The sequence below is a fragment of the Battus philenor genome, unplaced genomic scaffold, assembly GCF_028537555.1.
Source record: "Battus philenor isolate CCGP_79_NKW_IND1 unplaced genomic scaffold, ilBatPhil1.0.hap1 SCAF_26, whole genome shotgun sequence".
In the NCBI taxonomy this organism is placed as follows: Eukaryota; Metazoa; Arthropoda; class Insecta; order Lepidoptera; family Papilionidae; genus Battus; species Battus philenor.
This window is the reverse complement of record NW_027181689.1, coordinates 2521237-2546121: the sequence shown is the minus strand read 5'-3', so window position 1 is coordinate 2546121 and position 24885 is coordinate 2521237. Positions and strand designations below refer to the sequence as shown.

At 36.7% G+C, this 24885-nt stretch overlaps 1 protein-coding gene across 5 annotated transcripts in view; it reads right to left on the bottom strand.

The window, feature by feature from the left end:
• Nucleotides 1-24885, bottom strand: part of Wnk (Wnk kinase) — a 93583-nt gene that overhangs the window by 16734 nt on the left and 51964 nt on the right. For all 5 annotated transcript variants that reach the window (XM_068768565.1, XM_068768569.1, XM_068768568.1 and 2 more), the window contains exons 15-20: nt 24518-24682; nt 4655-4742; nt 3458-3558; nt 1285-3377; nt 931-1151; nt 385-531 (exon numbers count right to left, since the gene is read on the bottom strand). In XM_068768565.1, coding sequence (XP_068624666.1) covers nt 385-531; nt 931-1151; nt 1285-3377; nt 3458-3558; nt 4655-4742; nt 24518-24682 — 2815 coding nt within the window. The remainder of the gene's footprint in view (nt 1-384; nt 532-930; nt 1152-1284; nt 3378-3457; nt 3559-4654; nt 4743-24517; nt 24683-24885) is intronic.

Genomic DNA, 24885 nt, shown 5'->3' with positions numbered 1-24885 from the left:
AGCAGTGGCAGTTGTGTAATTCGCATTGTTAGCCGCATGCGCATTTATCAGTGGGCTGGCGAGCGGTGCACTATATTGCACAACTACGACTGCATGTGCGGAAGTAGGTATATCTTGGTCCTTTTCTTACTTAAGAAATATCGCGTCAGTTGATAGATGCCCACTGCAAGGCATAGGCCGCCACAATTTCGTGATTTCGTAAAACAATTTTCGTGCTATGTCCGTGCCATTTGGTTCTTGTGAGGATCACTACATTACTAATTCGATCTCGCAGCGATTGTTATTAACTTCTGGTTCTTCAAAAGTAATTATTGATGGAAAAAGAAAGTTGCTAGTGGTCGACACTAGAGAACCTTTCACCCATAACGGCACTAATAATCGCACCTTATCCATGTTGAGCCGCAACGCAGCGTGGTGTGCCGGGCTGAGCACGGGCGTGGAGGCGGGGTCGCTGAGCAGCTGCTGCACGATGTCGCGGATCAGCTCCGTGAACGTCACGCTCTGCCACTCGGGTAGCAAGTTGTTCGACACCTGCAAAATGCGAACATCGCTTTACTTATTTGTTAAATACTGAAATATTTTTTTAATTAAAACACTTTTTTACTTTAAAAATTACTTGTATAAAGAATTCCCTCAGTGGGTTATTGACAATTATATCAATTTTGAAACCAGTCGATACATAAACAACGATGAGAAAACTTGTCAGCTAAAAGTTTCCCGAATTCAATTCAGAAATTATTCAAAAATTTCTAAGAAATCTCTGCCAATTCCGAACACTGATTATTAAAAATGCTTTACCTTAACTGTAACATTTACATAAGGAGTTTTTATAAATACTTAATGCCGAAAAAAAACTTCATCACCAGCCAGAAACTTAATGGATCGCTTCATTCATCACACAAACTAAAATTGAGTCCGAAAGTTACTAACGAGATTACTGGCAATCTCCTCCGGGTTGACGTCGGTGACGTCAAATTTAAAGGTGACCGTCTTGGACTTGGACTCGAGCTGGCACTCCACCACAGTGGCTGCTTCATTGACCTCCAACACCGTGAGCTTAGGCAGTTTATCCTTCTCGCGAGAACGCTTTTTAGACCCACGAGACTTCTTCTCACTGGCAATGGGCGAAGGAACAGCAGTGCCGGTTCCACCTGCAAAAAGAAATGACACAGTTTTATTATCGAAATTGTGAAATATTCTCTAAAATAACGTGGTTTTTAAAAATAATCATACAAGATCATATTTGTTTGTTTATATACACAGTTATTTGAAAGTCCAACTAACCTTCCTGTTGCGACTCTCCCGGTTTTTCATCTACTGAACTCAATTCTGGAGGCTTCATTGCTTCCGGGTGAGTACAGCCCGATGGAAATTCAGTCATTGGTGTTAAAAATTGTTCCTTTTGACCCCCATTGATAGGATGTCCATTTTCCGAATGTTCTGATTGTATACTCAACTGCTGTGGTATCGACTCTTGGGTTTGAACAGAGCTTTGTACTGAGGGTTGTGCTGATGGCGGAATAGATTGTTGGCCCGAAGGTTGGATTGACTGTTGGGCAGCAGGTAGAATAGTTTGTTGAACAGAGGGTTGGACAGATTGGATTGCAGGTTGGACAGGCGGTTGGATAGATTGATGAACAGAGGTTTGAACATTTTGTTGGACTGGGATAACAGAAGGTTGTACAGTAGATTGAATAGTCTGTTGAACAGAGGGTAGAGCGGAAGGTTGGACAGGTTGCATAGATTGCATTGACATCTGTGGAGCTGTTTCTGGAGCTTGAGGAATACTTTGAGTCACCGATGTGACAACTGAAGATGGTATAGTTGATTCCACTTGGTAAGGAACATTCTGCATAGTTTGCATTGGCTGACTCTGTTGCTGATACATCTGCAGAGGATTGACAGAATAATTCTGCACTGGAGTGCCTTCATGACTAGATATCTGTCTTTCGCTCTGCTGAATCACACTAAAATTCTGAGCCAGTATATTATGTGGAAGAGATTGTCCTTGGAGTGGGTGCATTTGAGAATGATAGTGCTCCTCCTTCTTCTGCATTTGCATGTCCAGGTACTGGTTTTGGTACTGTTGCATTTGGTCAACAGACATCTGTGGTTGGAGGGGAGGTTTCTGTTGGTACTGATCTGGGACCATCGTCTGTTGTTGGTCGTGGCCATCCGCGGTGCTTATTTGACTTTGTTCGGAGCCTTGTCGTTGGTACACAGGGCGCTGTGCTCGTAACATCTCTTCAACCTTCTGTTGGTGTTGTCCCATTAACTGTTGCTTTTGCGCTAAAAGAGCTAAATTTTGCTGATCGATTAAATTCTGCTGAGTTTGTATTTGTCGCTCTTGTTGAGCTAGGTACTGCTGCTGTTGAATAATCGTGTTTCTGAAATGTTGGGGCGACAGCGTTTGCCCCGGCAAGTGCAACTGTTGTTGTGTCAACATCTGTTGTTGGAAAACTAGTTGTTGTTGCGCTAGCATTTGTTTCTGCATATTCAGTTGTTGCTGAGCCTGTACCATTTGCTGCTGAGCCTGAACTACTTGTTGTTGTTGGGCTAATATCCCAGGGTCGACGGCGGCCGACAATACATTAGGTTGAATGTAATGTTGTTGATTTTGTTGATAACTAATATTTTGACTAGCTTGCTGTTGCATTTGAGATCCAATGATATTGTTCATCTGCTGCTGTAGTACTTCTTGCTCTTGCTGTGTCGGCGGTGCCGGTACATCAACGCTCTCGGTGGTGGGTTGATGGCTGATCGCGGGCGTATGTTGTGTCTGTTGCAGAGACTGCACTACTTGCTGCTGCTCCGACTCAGATTCCTTTCTCGACTGCAGAGTGTCGGGTCTTTGTATAATCTGTGCGAGGATATTCTGTAAGTTCTGCAATGAGGGGTCTAGGACTTGACCCGTAACGAGATTCGTCTGCGGCCCAGTAATAGTCTCCTGAGCCGTCAGCTGCTCCTCCAACTGCTTCTGTTGTATGACTGCCGCCTGATGCCTCATGATATTTTGTTGTTGCTGTATAATCTGTTGCTGCAGCGCTTGGTTCTGGTTACTGATATCGTTCAAACCAAACTGAAGGCTGGTCGGTTGTAACTGCGGTTGGGAGGTGACTGGCTCGAGTTGGGCTTGTTGTTCCATGAGCTGCCCCTGCGCGTTCTGCTCCAGTATCTGCTGGTTGAGGAGGTTGTGCTCCATGATGACCTGCTGCTGCTTGATATTCTGTTCGAGCGAGGTGAGCGAGGGCGATATCCGTGCCTGCATGAGGTTGTGCTGTAGGATCTTCATCGCAGTCTCCTCGTTGCTAATTTGTTGGTACTGTTGCTGTAACAGTTGCTGTTGGGTTTGAAGGAACTGCGATTGTTGGTCTAGCCTGTAAAATACACGATTATTTACAAACTGCAATTATCTCGATTCGGTTGAGGGCGGTTCATTTAAAATGTTACTACGTACTGAACGGCTGCTAACGCGGGCTGCGATCCCACTCCGTTGAGAAGGCATGCTTTCACTTGATCCACGGGACTCGCTTGCTGTTGGTTATGGAACATTTTCACCTGGAAAGGAAATAGTTCATTGTTTTTTTTTTTTATCTCAGCACTACAACGCAATAACTATTATTTCAAAAAGCGTCTAAAGAATGGACCTAGAATCTCGAAAGGATATCTATACGGTAATAAAAATAAAGAACGTACGACCCAAGTCGATGCTCTCTAGTGAGCCTTCAAGGTTAATTACTGTAAACAGGTTTAGGTTAGGTTAACGCCTTTAGTACTCCGCCACGAGTAAATGTGTGAATGCCTCCTAAATGTAAACATTGATCCATATATACACACATAGGTATCTGTACTTACATAGAAGTAATATCGAGTTAGTACTCACATTAGCAGCATGTTTTCATAAGTTGGTTTACTATTATCTGTAAAGCTACTACGTATGGAGTGACTTGAGTTATCTTTTATAGGAAAAGCCAAACTTGTATGCCTAAGCCAAAGATAAGGGCAATAACTTAACTATTAACTTTAGGTGAACACTTATCGTTTCGTAATTTATGACTTGAAAATATCGTATGTATTTCTTTTGTATTCGCGTTACAAAATAAATATAAGTTTATTCGGATATTTTTGTAATCATGAATACTAATTTCACGTAAGTACATATCTTTCAATTGTACACGACAAGCTTCAAGAACTCAGACGAAGACAGTTTCTAAAATTCAATATTTTTTTATCTGTACGTTTTCATTATATTTTTTTAAATACACCTGCGTCAAATTATCACGGTCATTGCTTGAAAGTGTATCTTATATGCAAGAAGTCTGGCCTATTTTTTACGACTAAAATAAAATTGAATCGGAGGTTCTCAAACCCTTTTTTATCGTAGAACACTTTCAAAATTTAACTGGTTCCGTATAGAATATGCAAGTTTTGAGAAGTAACAGTCCCCGAGCTTCTTAAAATTGTATATGCCTACATTGATAGGTGAATTCTAACCAACATTTTAGTACTTCACTATCGAGAGCAGATAAATTTCCTTGGCAGCGAATTGTAAACCTCATTTTTTGGTACAACGTTGTAGACTCCTATAGACCACTTCGGAAAACAATAAGTTTAAATCAATAAAGGAATTTAAACAGTGGTGCATTGTTGGTACCTGTTCAAGAAGTAACTGCTGCTGGCGGTTCTGCTCGTTGATCAGCTCCTGGTTGAACAACATCTGGGCTTTCTTCTCGCTCCTCTCTCTGTTAATAAACAAACTTCATTTTATACACTAAAATTTTTACGTAAATATCATTAAAACTACTATAGTTAACACTTTCCATGCCACGTGGCGCGTATACGTCTCCCGCTGCACTTTCCGTTCAGGACATTTGCGGTTCTTATTAAAAAAAGTTTTTAAAACAAATGAATTGTTGGTTCGAACATAGATAACTTCACATCACGTATGCGCGTACGTAATTCATATTAAAATTTATAACTTTTTCCCGCTAATTATAGCTTTGCATATTGAAAAACAGTAAAGCATACGTCTTAAACGACTTGTTTTAATTTTTAGAGTGGTGGTATAAGCTCCACTCGGCCTGAATGGAATATTTTAAAAAATTGCCGCGGCACGGAACGTGTTAATATGCCTTTAGTTCTTAATTGGACTTTGTGAAGTCAGAACAAAAGTATTTCCACTAAATCTCTAGTAGTTTCTATATCCTAATTAAATTGAACGATCTTTTATTATTATTATTAAACTCAATATTACATAAAATAATGAAATTAAAAGATGGTATAGTTTGGACCGACAAAATAGAATAAATAATTAAGGCGCGTCTTTAAAATAAATACACATTTCTGCTTAACACCCTCATTTCAATATCACAGATTAAACAAAAACACACGCACACAAATAAACGCAAATTTAAACGAACGTGACTTACTCGTGGGAAAACAATATCGGCACTGTATTTACGTATTTTATGCGAAACGCCGTCTCGAATTACGTCACAACAGCCTCGTGAAATGCACACTACTGCATTGTACTCGTCAAACAACGCACTGTACACGAATATTTCAAATTTGGAACGCTTCTAAAAAAAAATCAACGAGTACGAATCGTCCAAAAAACTCGCCAATAACCTTCGCAAAGGGAAACCGCATTCATGAATATAATTAAAGTCAAATTGTCGGAGCGCACAACGGGGGTAAGTCACGCGAATTCATCACCAACTGAAGCTTCTTTGTTATTATCCAAGTCATTGTAACCTAGACAACATCCTAGACGACAGTGGACATTTCGGTGAAATAGACGAATGGGAGACGATTATGACAGAACTATGTCAAAAAGTGCATCGTCTTTATTATTTTAGCCAAAGTACGCCCACTGTTAGTTTCAGGCTTTCCCTGAATAATTTCAATAACACCACTTGGAAGTGGCCTGTATTCTACTTCCACAAGGTCGTCTGTTTACCTTTTGGATTGAAGTTCACGCTGAGTGATATATGGCATTAAATTTAGTTTAACTCGCTTAACGCAGCTGCGTTTGAAATTAAAACAAACATTTCGATTTTCAGTTCTAAATGGTGTTATTAATAAAAGAAACATGAATATGATAAGCGGTAGTTTAATGGTTAAAGCAGTTTGAGGATTACGTTTACAGGTCAAGAGTTCGATGCCCGGCAACCGTACAACTTTGTTTGTAATATATAAATACGACGCCAATATTCGTAAAGAGAAAAAAACATAGTGAGTGAACCGGGATGAATATCCCAGGTCAAAGCTCAACTGCGGCATTTTAACCACGTGGCACTTCGACTAATTTATTGCGGCACTAACTCAAAAATAAATACATAAATTACAAAAGATATCTTACATTTTTAAATAAATATTATATTCACGTTTACTTGTTTTAAAAATATTAATGTATCGTTAGTAATAGTGAAAAACATTTCACAAAGATATATGATCACACATCCTTAATTATTTTTATAAGGTTCTTATTTTACATAAGATAATTTTCGTTTAAGAAAAATGACAAATTACATCGATATAAATTTTGTCATTCAAATTGTGGCACTTACAAAAGACAAGTTCGTTACAAGGTCTTGTAGTCCTTCTTTACTAGGGTCGCGAGGTAGATTTTGCCCCGTACCCTAGAACGGTTGTGTTTAGCAATGGGAACATTACAAGTCATTACGATTCGGGAGCGAAAAAGAAAAGTTGATGTATAGAAAAATATTAATGAGCCAGAATCATATGAGACTATAAAAATGGCCGTGCAACGTCCTAATGTGAATATGACTACTTTATAAACACCATACTACTTGAGGAAATGAATTATAAGATGTTTGGTAAGAAAAGGACCAATATTTAGTAGCCACTTCCACACATGCAGTGCTAGTCGAGCAACAAAGTGCACCGCCCGCCAGCCCGCTGATAAATGTGTATGCAGCAAACAATGCGAATCACACAACTGCCACCGCCAAATCACTCAACACGTGTTTCACCCCTCCACGGGGCATCTTCAGGAGTTATGTTACACCGATTAGTACTCTGTGTTTGGCACTAATCGGTGTAACATAACTCCTGAAGATGACCCGTGGAGGGGTGAATTTGTTTGTGGAAATTCGCATTATTTGCCGCATACGCATTTATCACCGGGCTGGCAGGCGATGCACTTTGTTGCACGACTACCACTGCATGTGCGGAAGTGGCTAAATATTGGTCCTTTTCTTACTTAGGATGGACTTCCGCTAGGTAACGCCTGATTCCATTAAATATAAGATGTTTGAGCGCAGCTTCTTCAAAGCTTTGCCAACCAAACACAGTAAAGTTACAAGTTCCATCTGACAAAAATATTTGCATTTGACAAAAAAGTTGCCAATTCTAAACATGGTGTTAAAACTTGAAGCGTCTATTGATGTGACGAGATTCCTTCAGTTCCAAGTCTTGTGTAAATAGGACATAAACGTGACCGGGTCACACAAAAGCCTCGCACGGCTCCCTCGGCACGCTTGCCAATCGGGGCGGAACACTAAAGACACTGACAGCGAAGCCCGCTCACTTCATATAAAATATTTATATATAGTTATATCACATTTGTCCGTTATTTTGAACGAACTTTATTTTAACATTTAAATGTATTCTCTCAATATTTCAGACTATACCAACCACGAGAATTTAACAACATGTGCTGGAAATTTTTTTAACAAGATTCTTCATCAATATTTCAGGTATACAACGTCCACAGCTGGACAATGGTCTCCTCCATATATTTCCAATAGTACCGTGCGTTTTTTAACAATCTTAACCAAGGGATCTGTTCATGCGATATCATCTGATGCGTTACCTGGTACGAGGTATACTATACACTCCTCAAAGCACCCTTTGGTATTACTAAAATTATACTCGCCTATTTATTGAATTATAACAAAGAATCAAATGATTTTAATAGCATAAGGTTCATCATATAATAGAACATGTTTATATATGTTATACGTATAAATTTCGATTGGCACTAAAGTTTCTTTTTCATGAATATGCAAAATTACAATTAAAAAGACACAAATAAAAATAACTAACAATGCTAGTAACGCGCAATAATATTGCAAAAACAAGATTTATATATATTATTTATTTCTTTATTTGTTCTTTATTGTACATCAAATTACGATAAAAAAATTAAAAGCAAATGTAACAATGTAACAGATAATAAATAAAAATTATATAGAGGTACGAGAGGCGGTCTTATCGCTCGAGGCGATCTCTACCACACAACCTTTGGATAGAGATGGAGAGACATAAATAAGAGGGCAGGTAAGGATGTACATATGAAATAAAAACATTAAAACATACTTTACATTTCAGAGTATAATACACTTGCACATATACATACAAATATATACATATTTTACTGAAATGTGCAATGAAAGAGAAAGAAGAACAGCTCTTTCTCTTCACTTTTCTGTCTTGTGTCGTGTACCAACGACGTACAGGAGGAACTTTTCTTATTGATGGGATATGGAATAATATATATAGTATATAAATGCATACTGTATTCCTAAGAATGATGGATTGGGTCAAGACATTGTTATACTTAGACGAACATAAGATTCTCTGAAAATGTTTTGTATTGTAGAATTTTATATTCTACTTTGCACACATTTTATAAACACCACAGGTTATTTGTCTGACATATTCACTCTTTACCGTCATCATTTTTAATGAACCAAATTTTATTCCATATTAAAACACAAAGCTTATAATAACAATGATAGGTAAACACAGTTCGTTTTATTTTAATCAAATTGAGAACGTTCGTTATTCGATTTATCAATTTCTATATGCTTACACTCCGCTGTGATTGGACGTTGGCCAGAACTGGATTTATGAAGTATCAATTTAACACGTCCAATGCAACTTACAAATCTATGTACAATATATACGTTTTTGTAAATTATCAAAAGTAATCGGAACAGCTAGAGAGTTTTTATTACTCTCATTGTGACGTCATAACATGACTGCGCTAAAAAAAATCTTACGTTTAATATCCTATAAGGATAAAATACTTCATTTTGTTTTACTTGATTTAGACAAGCTGCTACTATTTTTTAAGTTTTAATAAATTTATCGATGACTATTCGTACCGATTTTCAAATGATTCGATATATAAATAAGATAAATAATAGTTGTATGACTGATAAATATATTTAATATATATTAAAATCTTTAAATGTGACTCTTATCGCAAAAAATAAAGAACAGTTGGACCCATTTGACAATTTTTTTAATTTTTTAGCTAATGCAAGAGTAAGGCTCTTATGGAGATAATAACGTGTTTAAAACTACACTTTTCCTACATACAAAAAAGGGTAAGATTATGCCTCTATGATTAAAACAATTCGAATAATTGAAATTAATCTTAGAATTAATATTTGTAGATTATAAGGGAAATAAATCAATTAATAAATCTATCACTCTGACAATAGTATCATTTATATTTTCATTGGATTGCGACATGTTAATAACTTTTTAACTTTTGCTTGTCGAAAGTGGCAGAAGGCGGGGCATATCTACCTCCTCGATTAAAGTCCACGAGCCGATTGACGCGGCGTGAGTAAGCCCCCGACTAGGCAGACCGTCAACATAGGGCCGTGAGAAGTTGCTGAATACGGGAAGACCGTTCATGGTGGCGATCTTTGGGGAAAACCTATGCGCTTTGCAGTAGGCATCTATAGACTAAGAATAACTTTTGACAGTTCGAAGTCTGTCAGGGCAACTATATTATATGAAATTAAATCGTACCTTTACAGCATTTTAATAACTTGTGACAAAGATTCGTAACCCTAAAGGCGTCTCCATATTAACGTAAATTCTACATAATTTTCCATAACACGTAGCACTTATTTAATCCACATAGGTAATGTAATATAACTAGTACTTTCAAGACCGTAATAATAATAACTATCCAGGATTTTTGGACTAGAATTTGAATCCATTATTTTTTGTGACAAAAAGTAAGGAACTGCCTATCTTTTGGGTGACTTCGTCCCCCATCTAGCAGTCAAGTAAATTGACTGTGAGGCTTTACTAGCTTATAATCTTTAGATTTATCGTAAACAATGCTATACAGTTGTGAAACAATGTAACGAAAACTCAAACGACGTCCGCAATTTTTCTTAAAATTATTTTAATAATTTAGTGCTTCCGTTGTATCCAGAATATTCGGGGCTAGACAAAACCTCTAACATTGATATAACGGAGAAGTGCCAAGAACATACGACCGAATAGATCAAACAGCGACAGGATTTCTGACAATATTCTACTGTAAACCATGGATTGGAACCGTTAAGGCAGACGTACATGTGGCCGATCCTAAGAATCCTGACGCCTTCCCTGGCTGAAGTGAAACGCATCGGCAAGACAGAACGAAGTGAAGTTTGTGACATTGGACTAAAAATTTTATATGGATACCCTCTTCCTTGTTACAGGAGTCGCAGGTTCATTAGACATAAAGAGTGATTGATTTTAGACGTAAAAGCCTTAAAGAGGTGAATATATAGATCATTTCCAGACAATTAAAATATGGCATACCCTTTCCAAAAATCAATTGTTTCGAAAATAATCAAAAATGGATTGGTAATATATTAGGGGGAACAAAGAGTAATGTCGCTTTCTTAAGTTAAAATAAGTAATAAATTCTTAGGTTTTTATTTATACTCAACAATATATTCACCTTCGCTATCAACAATCTTTTGCCATCTAGTATACAAATCAATGCCGGAGCGATAAAAATCAATCGGTTTTTCAGTAAAATATGTCCTCAGAAACGACATTGCTTTCCAGTCCTACTAATAGTAACATAATATGTTTTCAAAATTCGGTTTACTACATATTAAAATTAATTAAAATCTATCTCTTCAGTTTTTTTTTTAAATTATTGGCCTATCGCATTCCAATAAATAAAATAATGTTAAATATTTCATAGTGATCACTTTATACGAGTCGATTGTTAAAGCATTATAACAAATGAGTATATACACTCATTCTGTATACTTTAAACACTACTTATCAAATAACTTACAAGTGTTTCGAGACATTTGCGATCTAAAAATACGAGATCGATTATCGACTCAGACTCATAAACTATGCCCAAACCGCGCGCTCGATCCAAATGGGAACGTGACGGGTGAACCAGCCGACGAAGTGCGCTCAACACGCGAATTCCGCTCGGGTCACCGGCTGTCACGTTGACGCAAACCAACCGGCACGCTTGCAACATTCACTGTACACGCTACACAACTATATTGATAATTTCACTAAAGCCTGTACCGGATTCCCACCTAACTAGCTAAATTAATGAGCATTAAAACAGTTTTTCTCTCCTTTATTAAATACAGTTCTATTTTGATTAGGGTGGCATAACATTGCAAGGCCTACATAGTTATTACAACTCTTTATAGGACTGATTATTATTTGGTATTATGCCATGTGTATAAAATCATTATGTACGTAATAACCACTGGCATCCACTGTAAGGCACAAGTCTCTCCCAAAGATCGTCACGATGTCCAACCGAGCGTTCCGCGACCTTCACCATGTCACCGGTCCAGCTAGAGGAGAGGCAGGGCCTACAGTTATGTCCGGGTATAATATTGAAAGACATTTAGCTGAAAAAAATTCAATAAAAGTGGCTCTTTGGTTAAAGACAACAGGTCGCCTATAAAGTGAAAAAGTTAATCTAAACACGTTTAGCGTTTAAAACGAAGACGCAAGAAGACTAAATCTCAGCTTATTCAGTTACAATTAAAAATTTATCTGTGACACGAATAAAAAAGTTTCACACAAAAATCTAATGTGTACAACAATTGGTTGAATGTAAAGAGATTAAATATCGCATCCAATTACTTGTAGGCCGCAAAAGGTTTCTTCTAAACTCAAGAAAAATAAACAAGCAACATTCACAACGCTATCGTAACCATACAGGCAATATTAATATATCTATACACAAAGTTGAATCTTATAAAATGTCCGAACAATTCTAAATTATTAAGAAAATATACCAATACGAAAACGTAACACAAGTTGCACTAAAAACACAAGGATTGAAATTAAAATGCACCGAATACGACAGCGAAGGAATGCAGTCCAATGTTTACTTCACACTACACTAGAGTTATGCGGCCGATGTTATGGCGCGGGCCGGTCGCGTTGACTGCGTTAGTAAACGTGGCGTCACACCAATTACGGCGCGCAATGGAGCGACAAAAAATATATTAGATGTTTTTTTCACAAAATTGTTTCGCCCAAATCCTGATCTCTTTGAATTTACTTAGCTCGTGAGCTTCCTCAGGAATCTTGGCGAGGAATGTCACATTATTTCATTTACTTGACAATAAAAATCTCCGTGAAGTAACTTGGCTACAGATATAACTACCCTAGAGTCGAAAGAGTATAATCTTCACATCACATACTCTCCGAACCCGCAAAGAATTCGATATTCCGTGTATAGAGGTAAACGGAATGCGAAGTAGAGTAAGAAAGAAGAATAGACAATGAGAGTACCGACTCCTTCATAGGTGACTACGAACTTCGTTCCACATTCCTGGAGTTTTATGTATAGATGGTACGAAATATTATACGCCTAAATAAGAGACATGAATAAAAGAAATTAACATATATACTATATAAACAAATGAAATATAATAAAATGTAAATAAAACAAAGTAAATCATAAACTGTGATAATGTAAAACAAACTGTTCTAGAAATGATAACGAAAGGAAGACGATCCATGAAAGAGGATATACGAGTAGGAAGTGAGATTTTGTGAAGAATAAAAGTATATATAGAAGAAAATGTGAAGGAAGTAAAGAGAATGGGAAATTAAGAACTACGGGAAAAAAATATTTACTGATTGTAACGTCCTTATCCCTACCATGATAGAGGTAACAAGAATCTCCAAAAAATGGGGTCATAACAAAGTAAAACGCGCAAAGAATGATCGCTGATTGGTGCCAGGACGTATACATGCAGTGCATAAAAGTTTTAAAGGGGTGAATGTATATATAGAGTTTACGCTCCGTCTTGCTGGCGACTACAGCCACAATTGTTTTTAGAGCAAAATTATCATCACATCGGGCCAATACAAATGATTACCGGACGAAAATAAGCAAGTTACCACTCGAGTATCATCTCAAAGGCGAGGAAAATATAGCGTCAAAGGTGAAATCAAGATGGTTACATTTACATATATACAGAGAATATTTACAATTTTGACTCAAACGCGATAGAAGCGAATAATTTAGCAGTAAAAAGTATTTAGTATGTAGTGGCCAACAATACGGAATGTGAACGCTACATATCTATTTAGCAGAATAGCACGCGCGAAATAATTCCATTTGAAACTTTAAACCTCAACGATTCAGTGTAGAACCTAAGTTAAAACTAATGTAGTATACAAAAGCGGTCTCATAGATTGGCCAGCAAGCATCAAAGAACACCGCAGAAGTCTTAGCTGATAACAGTTCCGTAAAATTATAAAGATTTAGACGATAAAAACGGACTCGCCACTCGAAACATATATATTAACATTCATACATTTTCTTTCGCGGGTGTTCGAGATAAACCTATGTTCAATCTTAAATATGTTCAAAATGTCTAACGATATATATTTACGTAATAAAAAAATCATATACTGCACTGAGTAATGGCGTCACCTGCAGCATTACACAGATATTGGTTTATTATTTTAACAAACAATATATACAAAAGCAAACTAACCTCTACCATGATTCTTTACCGAACAGTGAAAAGAATTTATCACACAAAACGTGTTGTGCACATAAAATACTCAAGAAACACTAATCACCGCCATATTCGCGTAAAAACCGAGACGACACTACACGCTTATAGCGCGATTACACGTACGCGGCGTCTGAAAGATAATCATCACATACATCTGCATATCACGTTTGATAAATTAGTTGTAAAAACATTAAGGTGAAATAAATTAATTTAAATTGTTTTTTATACGGCTTATTCATAAATATATGCAAATTTATTTTTATTAATCTGTTACAATTCCTCTGGTGATAATGGTTGAAACTAAACGCATCACCATCATTATGTCACCTCCAGACCACGAAGATCGTCACGACGATCGGTCCTGCGCTGCCCACGTCTAGAAACTTCCCACGACCTTGACTATGTCACAGGTCCACCTTGAGGGGCCAACTAACGCCGCGTCTACCGGCTCGTGATTGCAACTGTCGCTTCAATCACAGAGGGTTCTCTGGGTACCTTCACAATTTAAGCTCAAGGAGGACCTCTCGTACTTCTGTGAACCGAACCGGGCGTGGGCCAGACAGTGGTCCACCTTGTGGCCAACTGTCCGGCGTTCGGAACACTGCGCGCATGCGAATGCCGGATGGACAAAAAGATAGAGGAAAGGAGTATCTCGGCCATCATGCATGAAGAAAGGGGAGAGAGAATGCTTCCTCAACTACTGCAGGAAGGTGGTGATAAATGCCATAGGTAAAAATAAAACACAGTAATAGATTCAAATAGACTTGAATATGGATAAAAAAGTAAAGCAAACACTAAAATAAAGAAAATACATAAAATAGTACCAAAAACTGCAATAAATAGTATAATATAATATGATAATTATTAAGAAAATATGTGTAAAAATGTAAAATGTGATATAAATAAAATTGTAAGGAAACCTAGAATGTAGTGGTTGAGGATGGATGTAAGGCTAATGGAATGAAAGAGAGAGATAGGGAAATTTGTAAAACGAAAGAAACAGTACGACAGATAATATGATACATGAAGGAGGAGAATTATAATAATAAATAATGAATAAATTATTAGAAATAAAAAGTCCCTGTCCCATACGAGATAGGGGAACGAGAGGTCCCAAATAGCGAGGACCATAAAAAAAATCGAAATATGTCGGTAACCTTGGTTCTTCTGCGGATCCCATTTTTATTCATATATACACTGCTTAGACGACCTCTTTTAGTTAAATATCCTACCAGGTTTTTGAAACCTTGTAAGAACTATTTAAAAATACATATTTTCTAATTTCACAAAGTTTTTATATGCAATTCAATCATTGTGATTTCACAAATATTTTGAGTACAACAATGCAACTACTAATCAAAATTTTGAACACGGTCGTTGCGGTTGAAAAACTAATGAGTCATATGATCGCGTCAGAACTAGTCTAGCCAACTAACCCGACCCATGTATGTCATTAGGTCAAAACTAAATTCAAAATAGGTTCATTTACATCCGTTTTAAACTACTCGAAGACATTGTACAAAAAAATTGTATAGTTTATATGTATTGCACAAGAATTTGCAAAGAAATGAATCAACCCAATTGTGTTAAACTGTAAGATGTGGTGTTACCCTCACTGTATTTATTTATCTTTGTAATAATCAGGAGTATAAAATATAGCTTTTATTAATTCTTTAGTACGACTTATAAATGTATATGTCCCACTCGTAACTATGTTTGTTGGAATTTACTCGAAAGGTCGGAAATATAAATATAATAAAAATGAAGGCAATAGACAGTTATGGTTTAGTTTCAGGCATAAACAAAAACACTGAATGTTCCGAATTTAAAATCTTCAATAGTATTGTAATGTCACGTCACGTCATTTGCCATCCATCATCAGTAGATACATTAAACTAACAAATAGTTGGTAGACTTTATAATATTGTATCGTTTAGGTCGTGAGCACCACGGCCAGCGGTTGAAGACTGTGACTTGCGATTTTGGGCCGCGGGTTCGATATCCCTCAGATACGATTTTATATAATTCACACTGATCATTAATTATATATGATTGCCACTGCACATACAGAAGTTTCTAGAGGATGGGCAGCAGCGTCCTCTGCGTACTATAATACTACACTGCGATCGCCAACCGCCTGCCAAGTGTGGGAATAACGGTATATACCCCCATAAATAGCTTTAGGGGAGGCTATTGCCTTTCAACAGACTAATATAGATTATACACATATATCTGTTATCATACATTATCTCTCTTTTTAAAGATTTTTTTAAAGATACATTTATCTCTTTTTTTAAAGATTCCTCAAGGAACCATAATTGTCCTGATTTTACTACGACTATCACTGCTACCTACGTGGCATTTGCAGATTCCGCAGGTTTGAAGTTGCAGGGCGCAAAGTGCACCTAGACCTCTTCAAAGTAGCGATCCGCGAGGGCTTCCGGTAAAGCCTCGTGTCGCTACATACTACTAGTTTACAGAATTGGGAGACTAACCTAGTGATTTTCAAAACTATTTCTATGTTCAACTTTAATAACCCAAAAATAATTAATAATTATTTTGCTCGGATCAGTCTTTTATCGACCAATTTCGGCTTTTTTTTTTTTAAGAACTCGTATACAGACGAATTCTACAAAAAAAGTTTTAAAATAATCCGTACAAAATGAAGGTAATTTGTAAACAGTAACAAGCCTTCGTTTCGCGAATGAAAATCAAATGACTCGCAGATCCACTCGCGTGATACCATCAGCTGCCTCGTATATTATTAGAGAAACCAATTCAGGGACGAATGCGTAATCCATGTCTGCTTCGATTCACGTCAAATTTTAAATTAATTACTATAATAATACACGAGTGGAATTGGAATGGGGTATTATGAATAATACGAAATAGTGAATAAGTGAGGAACGGTTGGCGCAGTGGCAATCGGTTGTCTTCGCGAAGCCGGTTTTTCGAGATGTGACAATGAATACATTCAAAATTTTTTACGAAATTTTTTCTCACACAGCTGAGACGTGAGTATTGTTATCCTTCATACAATATAGTGTGTCTTGAAGCAAATATGGAGAATCGTTATTATGCCTTGAAATATTATTGTATATTTTTAGTGAAAATAATGTAAAGAATTTTTGGACACCTCAATTAGTAGATGTGGTTGGGAATGAAATCTGTAAACGAATACAATACCCGACATGGCTAGAGAATTGGAAAGTAAAAGTGTTATATCGCGCAGATAGACGCCAATTACACTTTAAGACGTTTTTTTATTATTATTAATAGGATCTATATTTCATACATTTCACAGTGTTTCACAATTAATAACTTAAATCGTAAACTAAAAAAACAAAGTTGAAGTCAACTTATTGTTTTGGTTAATTTTTTTTTTATTAATGTCTTGTTTGTTTTTAATGACGTGCTATGTACAGTTTTTTTTTTAATTACGGTTCGTGCGACTACTTTCTCATCCCTATTCTATATCACCATCCTCAGATTGTGTGCCAGTATCTGTGCAGCGCTTGCCGTATTCACCACATAGATAAATCTCGTCCGTGTGATACACGCGCGAGTTCGTGTGATGTGATATTGCTACCACCAGATGATGGACACTGATATACAGCCCGAGAGTGTCTGTTATTCGACAAACGATGATGACCGCTTCGCTCTTCAGCCCCTGAGCCTCGTGGACGGTGAGCGTCCTTAAACTTGTCTCTGTACCGAGGCTTTGAATAATGAGAACTTGAACGCTTTAAGGTTTTCGAGTGGATACCACAGTCTGGTAAAACGTTCACCCTCAAAGCGGAAAAGAAGACCTTAATTAAAGTCACTGGAAGACGCCACATACCACTTTGAACCAGTCTTATTGGGAATATCTAAGGATCCCACAGTCCCCTAGATCCTGCGGTTGAAATAATGATAATAATTATTTATTCCGGATCGTTTATACTGATCACTTATGTACGTCAAAAGAAAAATGACAGGAGGCTCCCCTCTTTAAAAGAAGTTAGAATGAGATTGAACTCAATACACAATAGCATCTCTCAACTTTTAAGCTTTATCTACGAATATTCCTAATGCGTTCTGATCTAAGACGAACCTACAAAAACACTCAGACTATATGATTTTTACACTAATTAAATAATTTTTAAGTGATTATGTTTTATTGTCGCGACAAAGACAGCGCAACGTAATTAAATCTATATTAATATTAACATTTATGCCGGACAAGATTAGCTCAGGCTGCAATACTGAGAATCAATGCAACACTTGTATGATATACAAATGACATCACCAGCTGACGCCAAGTGTTACAGTGCCTACAGTATAGTACAGACAATAAAAGCTCCTTATTTGCGCTTCCTATTTAATAATAAAAGGATTCCAAATCTTTCAATCCCAATATCCTTTATAAATGCAGTCAAAATGACTAATACAAAAAGATATGGTAAAATGTTAAAATCACAGTCTATTAAAGACGCTTCAACAAGCACTGGAAATATGACATTTGAAATGATAAATCTTAGTGAAGGTTGAAAAATGGCAAATGAGCTTTGCGATTTTTTTATGAATGCTTATCCGTCAATAAAACGAAGATTTATTAGATTTAAAGATCAGGGAATGACGAAAAAACATTTTAAAATATACGAAAGGCATCTGCTTATTGGTGTTCATTTCGATTTGTACCAATATAATACCGAGAATAACATTAAAATTGTTATCTACTATATTTTTATTTGCATTTGCGACCGTTTGCGACCCATGTGATAAAGAAGGTTGAACACCACTGGTTTATATGGAAATCACCGCTTATTTCTGCCGCCAAGCAGTTGCGTGCATGCGCTGTTTAATTCCGGTTTTAAAAGCGTCGCAGCCAGTGAAATTTCTCCGCTACAAAAAACCAAACATCAGCCGCGTTGAATGACAAGCGCACGAATTTAAAAACAAATAGAAAGTTGTATTATTATAATTGGACAAATGTGAATCGTTCAACAAGGTGAATCATGCTACATTTAAAGATATATGTGAAAGTGACCATGAAAAAACCTGTTTGTGTGTTGTTGGCTTTCTTCTCGAATATAGGCGCATTTGGAACCCTTACAACTTTAATTTAAAGGATATCATCATAAGAAAGTGCGATTCGATTGTAGTTTCTATCAGATTGGACTCTTCTGGCAGGTTTCAATACAAAAGAAGATCACAATAAATTAATATACATGTCACACGCAAAACAACAACTCGCTTACCATAACTAGGGTATCTTTACGTTATATTCCTGTTCTAATTTTTTTGTAATTTGTACAATACGTCAATCTCGCGTACTCCTTTATATTGTAATAAAATAAAATAGATTCCATTTAAGCCTTCCTTAACAATTAAAGCTAAATGCCCATCATTGGTAAATGACGCGTTATACGGGGTCTTATCAATGCGTTATACGAGATTGTAAAAATCAAATAAAAATACGATATTTTCATTTTAAAAATCGATTTTTTACCAAAAAATATAAAAATCATGGCGTCGCCGTATCTTAATACCGGTCAAGTAAATTAGGTTTACAGTGTTAGTCTTGAATAATGGATTATTTATTTACTTCAATAGGCACTCCAACAGCAATAAATAGGTTTAAATTACTTCCATGTAATATAGTATAGAATTAAAAATATTTGCCTACAATAGACGAAGACAGGCCTGTCTAAAATTATGCTAGATTACACCTGAACGTTAAAAAAAAATTAGTTAATCTTTACTTACAGCAAGAAAGATAAATAGTAGATCATAAAATCCTGTATTCAATATAACAAATTCATTTGTAAAAAGTGACATATTCATTTCACGTGTAAACTTCACACAATTAAGTTACAACATATGAAAAAACACAACAAACACATGTAACGTTAGAGTCGGAATGAACCAAAGCACTCGACGTAATCATGGTTTACAACACACTGCAATTATACGGTCACACACTAGTGCTACGACACGCGTACACATTATCGCTGGCTCGTATAGTGAAGGGGGCGTGTGGATATCGATAACTTTAATATCGTAGGTAGGTATATAAAATATAAATTCTTTTTAAAATGAGATATTTTCGAAAATTTGTTTCATAGGTATATTAATAACTTTTTTTAAACGGTTTTATTTAGTTCGACCCGTACGGAATTTGTTTAATTGGTTTATTTGTCAAAATTAGAAATTGAAATTTAAGCACCTTCCCGTTGTCAGATTAATCCAAAATTTGGTAAACACATTTAATTTAGATGACAATACAATATAATAAAATCAATAACATTATAAATCTAAGATGGCCGCCGATACAAAATGGCGGATTACATATTTTTCCTTAACCCCCTCAATATGGGTATCAAATAAAAAGGCTACACTAGTAAAACACGATGATTATGTCAAAATTTAAAATTCAAGATGGACGCCGTTCCAATATGGCGGACTAGGTACATATTTTTCCACAATCACCACAATATGGGTATCAAAAAACCGTTTAACTTAAAAGTTTTTTAAATGTATTTATTTAGCCTATGGACGCCAATGCAAAACACGCCACCACGATGACCGGTCTAGAGCTGTCCACATCTAGCGCCTTTAACTATATTAAGTAAGAAAAGGACCAATATTTAGCCACTTCCGCACGTGCAGTGGTAATCGTGCAACAAAGTGCACCGCCCGCCAGCCCGCTGATAAATGCGTATGCGGCAAACAATGCGAATTACACGACTGTCACCGTCAAATCACTCAACACGTGTTACACCCCTTCACGGAGCATCTTTAGGGGATATGTAACACCGATTAATGTCAAACACTAACACGTGTTGAGTGATTTACAGAAGTGGCTAAATATTGGTCCTTTTCTTACTTAGGATGGACTTCCGCAAGGTAACGCCTGATTCCATTAAATGCTTTACTATATTGTCGGACTACCTAGTGGCGGCTCTGCCCACGCCGCGTCTACCTACCCCTGGTCGCCACTCGAGAGCCTTTCGACCCAATTATTTATATACTCACACTTTTAACAATATATCTAATGGCGGACTTAACCTTCTCTGCTGAACGGACTAGCTTACCTTTTGGTATTTTTCACCGGTCAACCCAAGGTGGTGCAGAGAATATTAGTGGGTAGGTGTGTCCAAATGTCGATCTTAAATTGACTCTACCGTCCGTTCAAAAGAAACTTAGCGGGATTTTTTTTTTAATAATATACAATTACATGTTTAATAAAAATAGCCTTAACACACGAACGTTCTTTAACAATTATTTCGAAATCTAACAATACACCATTCGAATCCATTACTCGATAAACAAACTTGATGAAGTCTTAGGTACAAATTTTGTGCAAATTTGTTTGTTTTTAAAATTTACATTGCTTCTATTAATATCCTCCGGTTATTCGAAAATTCTAGATCTTGGTGCAGAAATTTCAAGTTATTACGCTCTCGTTTCTTCTAAAAATTTGTGTAAGACGCCGAGAAATCTCTGTCAAAACGCGACCTATTCTATATTACTTTTTAACGTATAAACCAAAAAACTCCCCTTATAACGTTTGCCGCAACCAAGTTTTTTTTTTTTGCGAAAAACGAACATTTTTAGTAATTTGGTTTCTTTTGCCTAACAAACACAAGCTGTGCCCCACGACTTTGCCCGCATGAAATTTAAGAAAAAAATAGTTTTTTTTCGTTTTTATTTTAATTATGTGATTTAACAACTGACATAAAATCTTGTAACCCACAACTCAAAATGTAAGCATTCGTTCGCTGTTTTCGTTTTAATTTAAATCAGCATGAACTGTCACGACATGACATGAATTTCATTGAAATGACGGTGGTGCCATCTGTCAAAACTTAGTCATGCCAACTTAGAAACCTTTGTGGGCCCATGCACAATAACTTTAGTTAAGATCACCACATGATCAAATTCATAATAGTTTACGATTTCATAAAGGACATACAGACACATATTCATTTTTATATATATAGAAAGATAGACACTAGTTAATCTAAATTGTTAATAAAAATATAACTGAAAACAAATATAAAATCCTATATTCGATACCGTAGTGATGTAACAACACTGTATATTCAATAATTGAATACGCGCTCTAAGCATAGATAAAGTCATCGAGCAATTTAAAGGTCGCATCGTGTACATTAATTGGCAACGCAAATATATCCGGACCGATAAATCTATTGACTACTCGTATCACCCCCGGCATCGCCTGCGTAATTAAAAATATATATAAATATATATAATATAACCAATAACGAACGAGCTTTTTACTGCCAGAAGTTATTGGTCTGTCGCATTTCTAAGATCTCTTCTTGAAAAACTAAATTAATGTTACATATTGATTAAATGCGATATAAATTAATTAATTTAATTTTTGATAAATATATAGCAACCGGTAAACGGCAAAGTAAATTTTACACGCGAAATTAACAGCGGAATGTCAAATAAGTAGTTTCAATAATCACTAAGTTCTGAAATTCGTCAGATTAACTTTCTATAAATTATTAGGAAAGATGTTCCCTCGGTTATGGCGTGAACGAGGTAAATAAGAATTAATGTATACATTTATAGATTTTAATTTAAATATGTACAAAAATACTTTCATTATATAAATATTCTATCTGTCTGCTACGGGTGGCGTAAAATATATAGTGAAATATTAAACAAACAGAATTTAAATATTCTGAACAAGTTTTATACCTATAGTTTTAAAACATGCAATGTTTTTTAATGAACTCTCCCTCAATTCCCCTTGAAAGTGGAATTTCGTAGAATACACAAAAGATATAAAGGAGCCCGCCGTCAACAAAGGACGAATTCCACGAACGAGCCAGTCGGGGCTGACGGCGAGATATCAAAAAGGTACCGCACCTGCGGTAATTGAGAAAATAAAGTTGTACTGACTCTATTGTGTTTTTTTTTGCTGTAGCTGGCATGTGGTGAGATCAAATAAAGCTTCAGGTAGCTTTATTATTTCTTTGTCTCACCTCACCTTCCCGCCCCGCATCAAACTGTCCTGAAATTACCAGCTCGCAGTATTTAAGGACGGGTCTCGTGGACGGCCAGGACAACGCCACAACACCCGTTTTTAGTGAGCGGCCGCCCGCTCCTTAACCGCGAACAGCGTGGGCGAACCGTGGTTGGATCCGGATCGCTCTTCGGCTCGCCTGTGATCCATACTGCCGTCCACACCCGCAAGTACACTCACCGTCAAATCTCTACCGCGAAGAGCCTTAACAACGTGCGAGCGTCCCGTGCAATTGGCAGGCGCCCCACCAGCTCTTAGTTTCTAGTTTTAAATCTAGTTCACAGACCCTTCCGCTCCGTGAACTCAGTACCGAAGAAGCTGTAAAAGTCTTAGGGCTAACAGCATTAACATCTTCAGAAACAATACGGCTAGGAAAGCGTTCAAGTGAGGGCGGTCCGGAGAGGCCCGTCTCTCCCGACCGCCAAGTAGTCCGTCCTCGCTTCGTTCTATATACACTACACCCCACTAACTACACTATACACCTACACGGGTATAGTTCTCCGCGTATCCACGTCTTCGTTGTAACTGGGGTACGATCGCCATCGTTAATTTTTTTAGTCCGTGGACCTCTGTTTCCACAGGCTCAACGTCGATGAAGCTGCACAAACCTTAGATCGGTTAGCAGCTTAACTTCAAATACATCACAAGCAAAACGACCAGGAGTTTTTTCGTCTGACGTCTCGTCAGCGATAACAAAGCTATAGTCGGTACGTTACAGAGTGTCGAAATGAAGCAATGTTCGCGGATTACTATCAAGATTTCATGTAATTACGAAATTTAAGTTAGTAATGTGCTCAAAAATTACTTAGGTTCGAAGTAGCAAAGCGCTGATGGCGTTTATTTACCTATCCTATACCTCAGTACACTTACTAAGTAACTCCTGCTAAAGGCTAAGATTACTTATTTATTGGACCAACAATTACTGCCTTTTAATGTTATGGTTGTATTAATCACATAAAGTAGGTATGTAGGAAGTAATTGTATCCCCGGACATAAAAGACATTTGGCGCTCAGACACTTCAGCTGTGACATATTTTGACATAAAGGCAATGGTTTGGGTAGTCGTTTTACCAAACAAAAATGTAAATGGTACTTGCCCTCCTACCCTACTATTATTATCTGAAATAAATTACCGAGTAATAAATCCTTTACACTTTTTCTAAGTTTACATATTATAATAAATCTTTGTATGTCTTATATCATGTGTGTAATAAAGATGTTAAAATGACTATACTAAATTGGGATAGATTTGCACTTAGGCAAATGACACTTAACCTAAACCTCTGTTACAGGTCGTAAAGCTCTGAATACTAATCATTGCTCGTACTGCCACAAACTATTATACTACCAAATTGAGTGGATGTCATGGTCTTTCCTCGCTTCAGCGGACAAGCAACATTATGATTAGCTATCATTTAAACATCATTGGTTAGCACCGATGTGCTCTGAATGATGCTGATTGGGCAGGGCTTCTTACAATCGCAGAGGATGACAATCAAGAGTTTTAGTGTATATGAATCTAACATACGCCAAGTATTTTATTTAAAAGGTATCATGTGCAGATTAGAACATTTCTCAAAATTAAAATGAAATATTCTTACTCAATTGACATTTATCAATAGCATTAATGTTGAAAATAAATAAATCATTATTCAATAATGATTAAAAAATTCTGACTGACCGGTTGAGCGAGATGAGCTGAGACTTGAGCAGCTTGAAGACAATGCGCGCGTCCTCCTCCATGATGAGCCCCGCCTTGGCCATGTCGTTGGCCACCTCCTCGCAGTCGTCGTGCTCCATGTCGAACTCGAACTGGATCGCCTCGTTCTCCTTGTGGGTGTACGACCTGACGATACAATTTCTTTATGTATTACAATAATTAAAACAAATTGAAATTAAAAAATCAGTTTTAATTAAAATAATATACACAATTTTAATGGTACTACAATAATATACGTAAGTTATTAAGTTAAAGTGTGCATAGAAGTGAGTAGCAAGATACACACGAGATTTTTAAGGACAGAGCATGATGTTTGTTTACGACCCCCC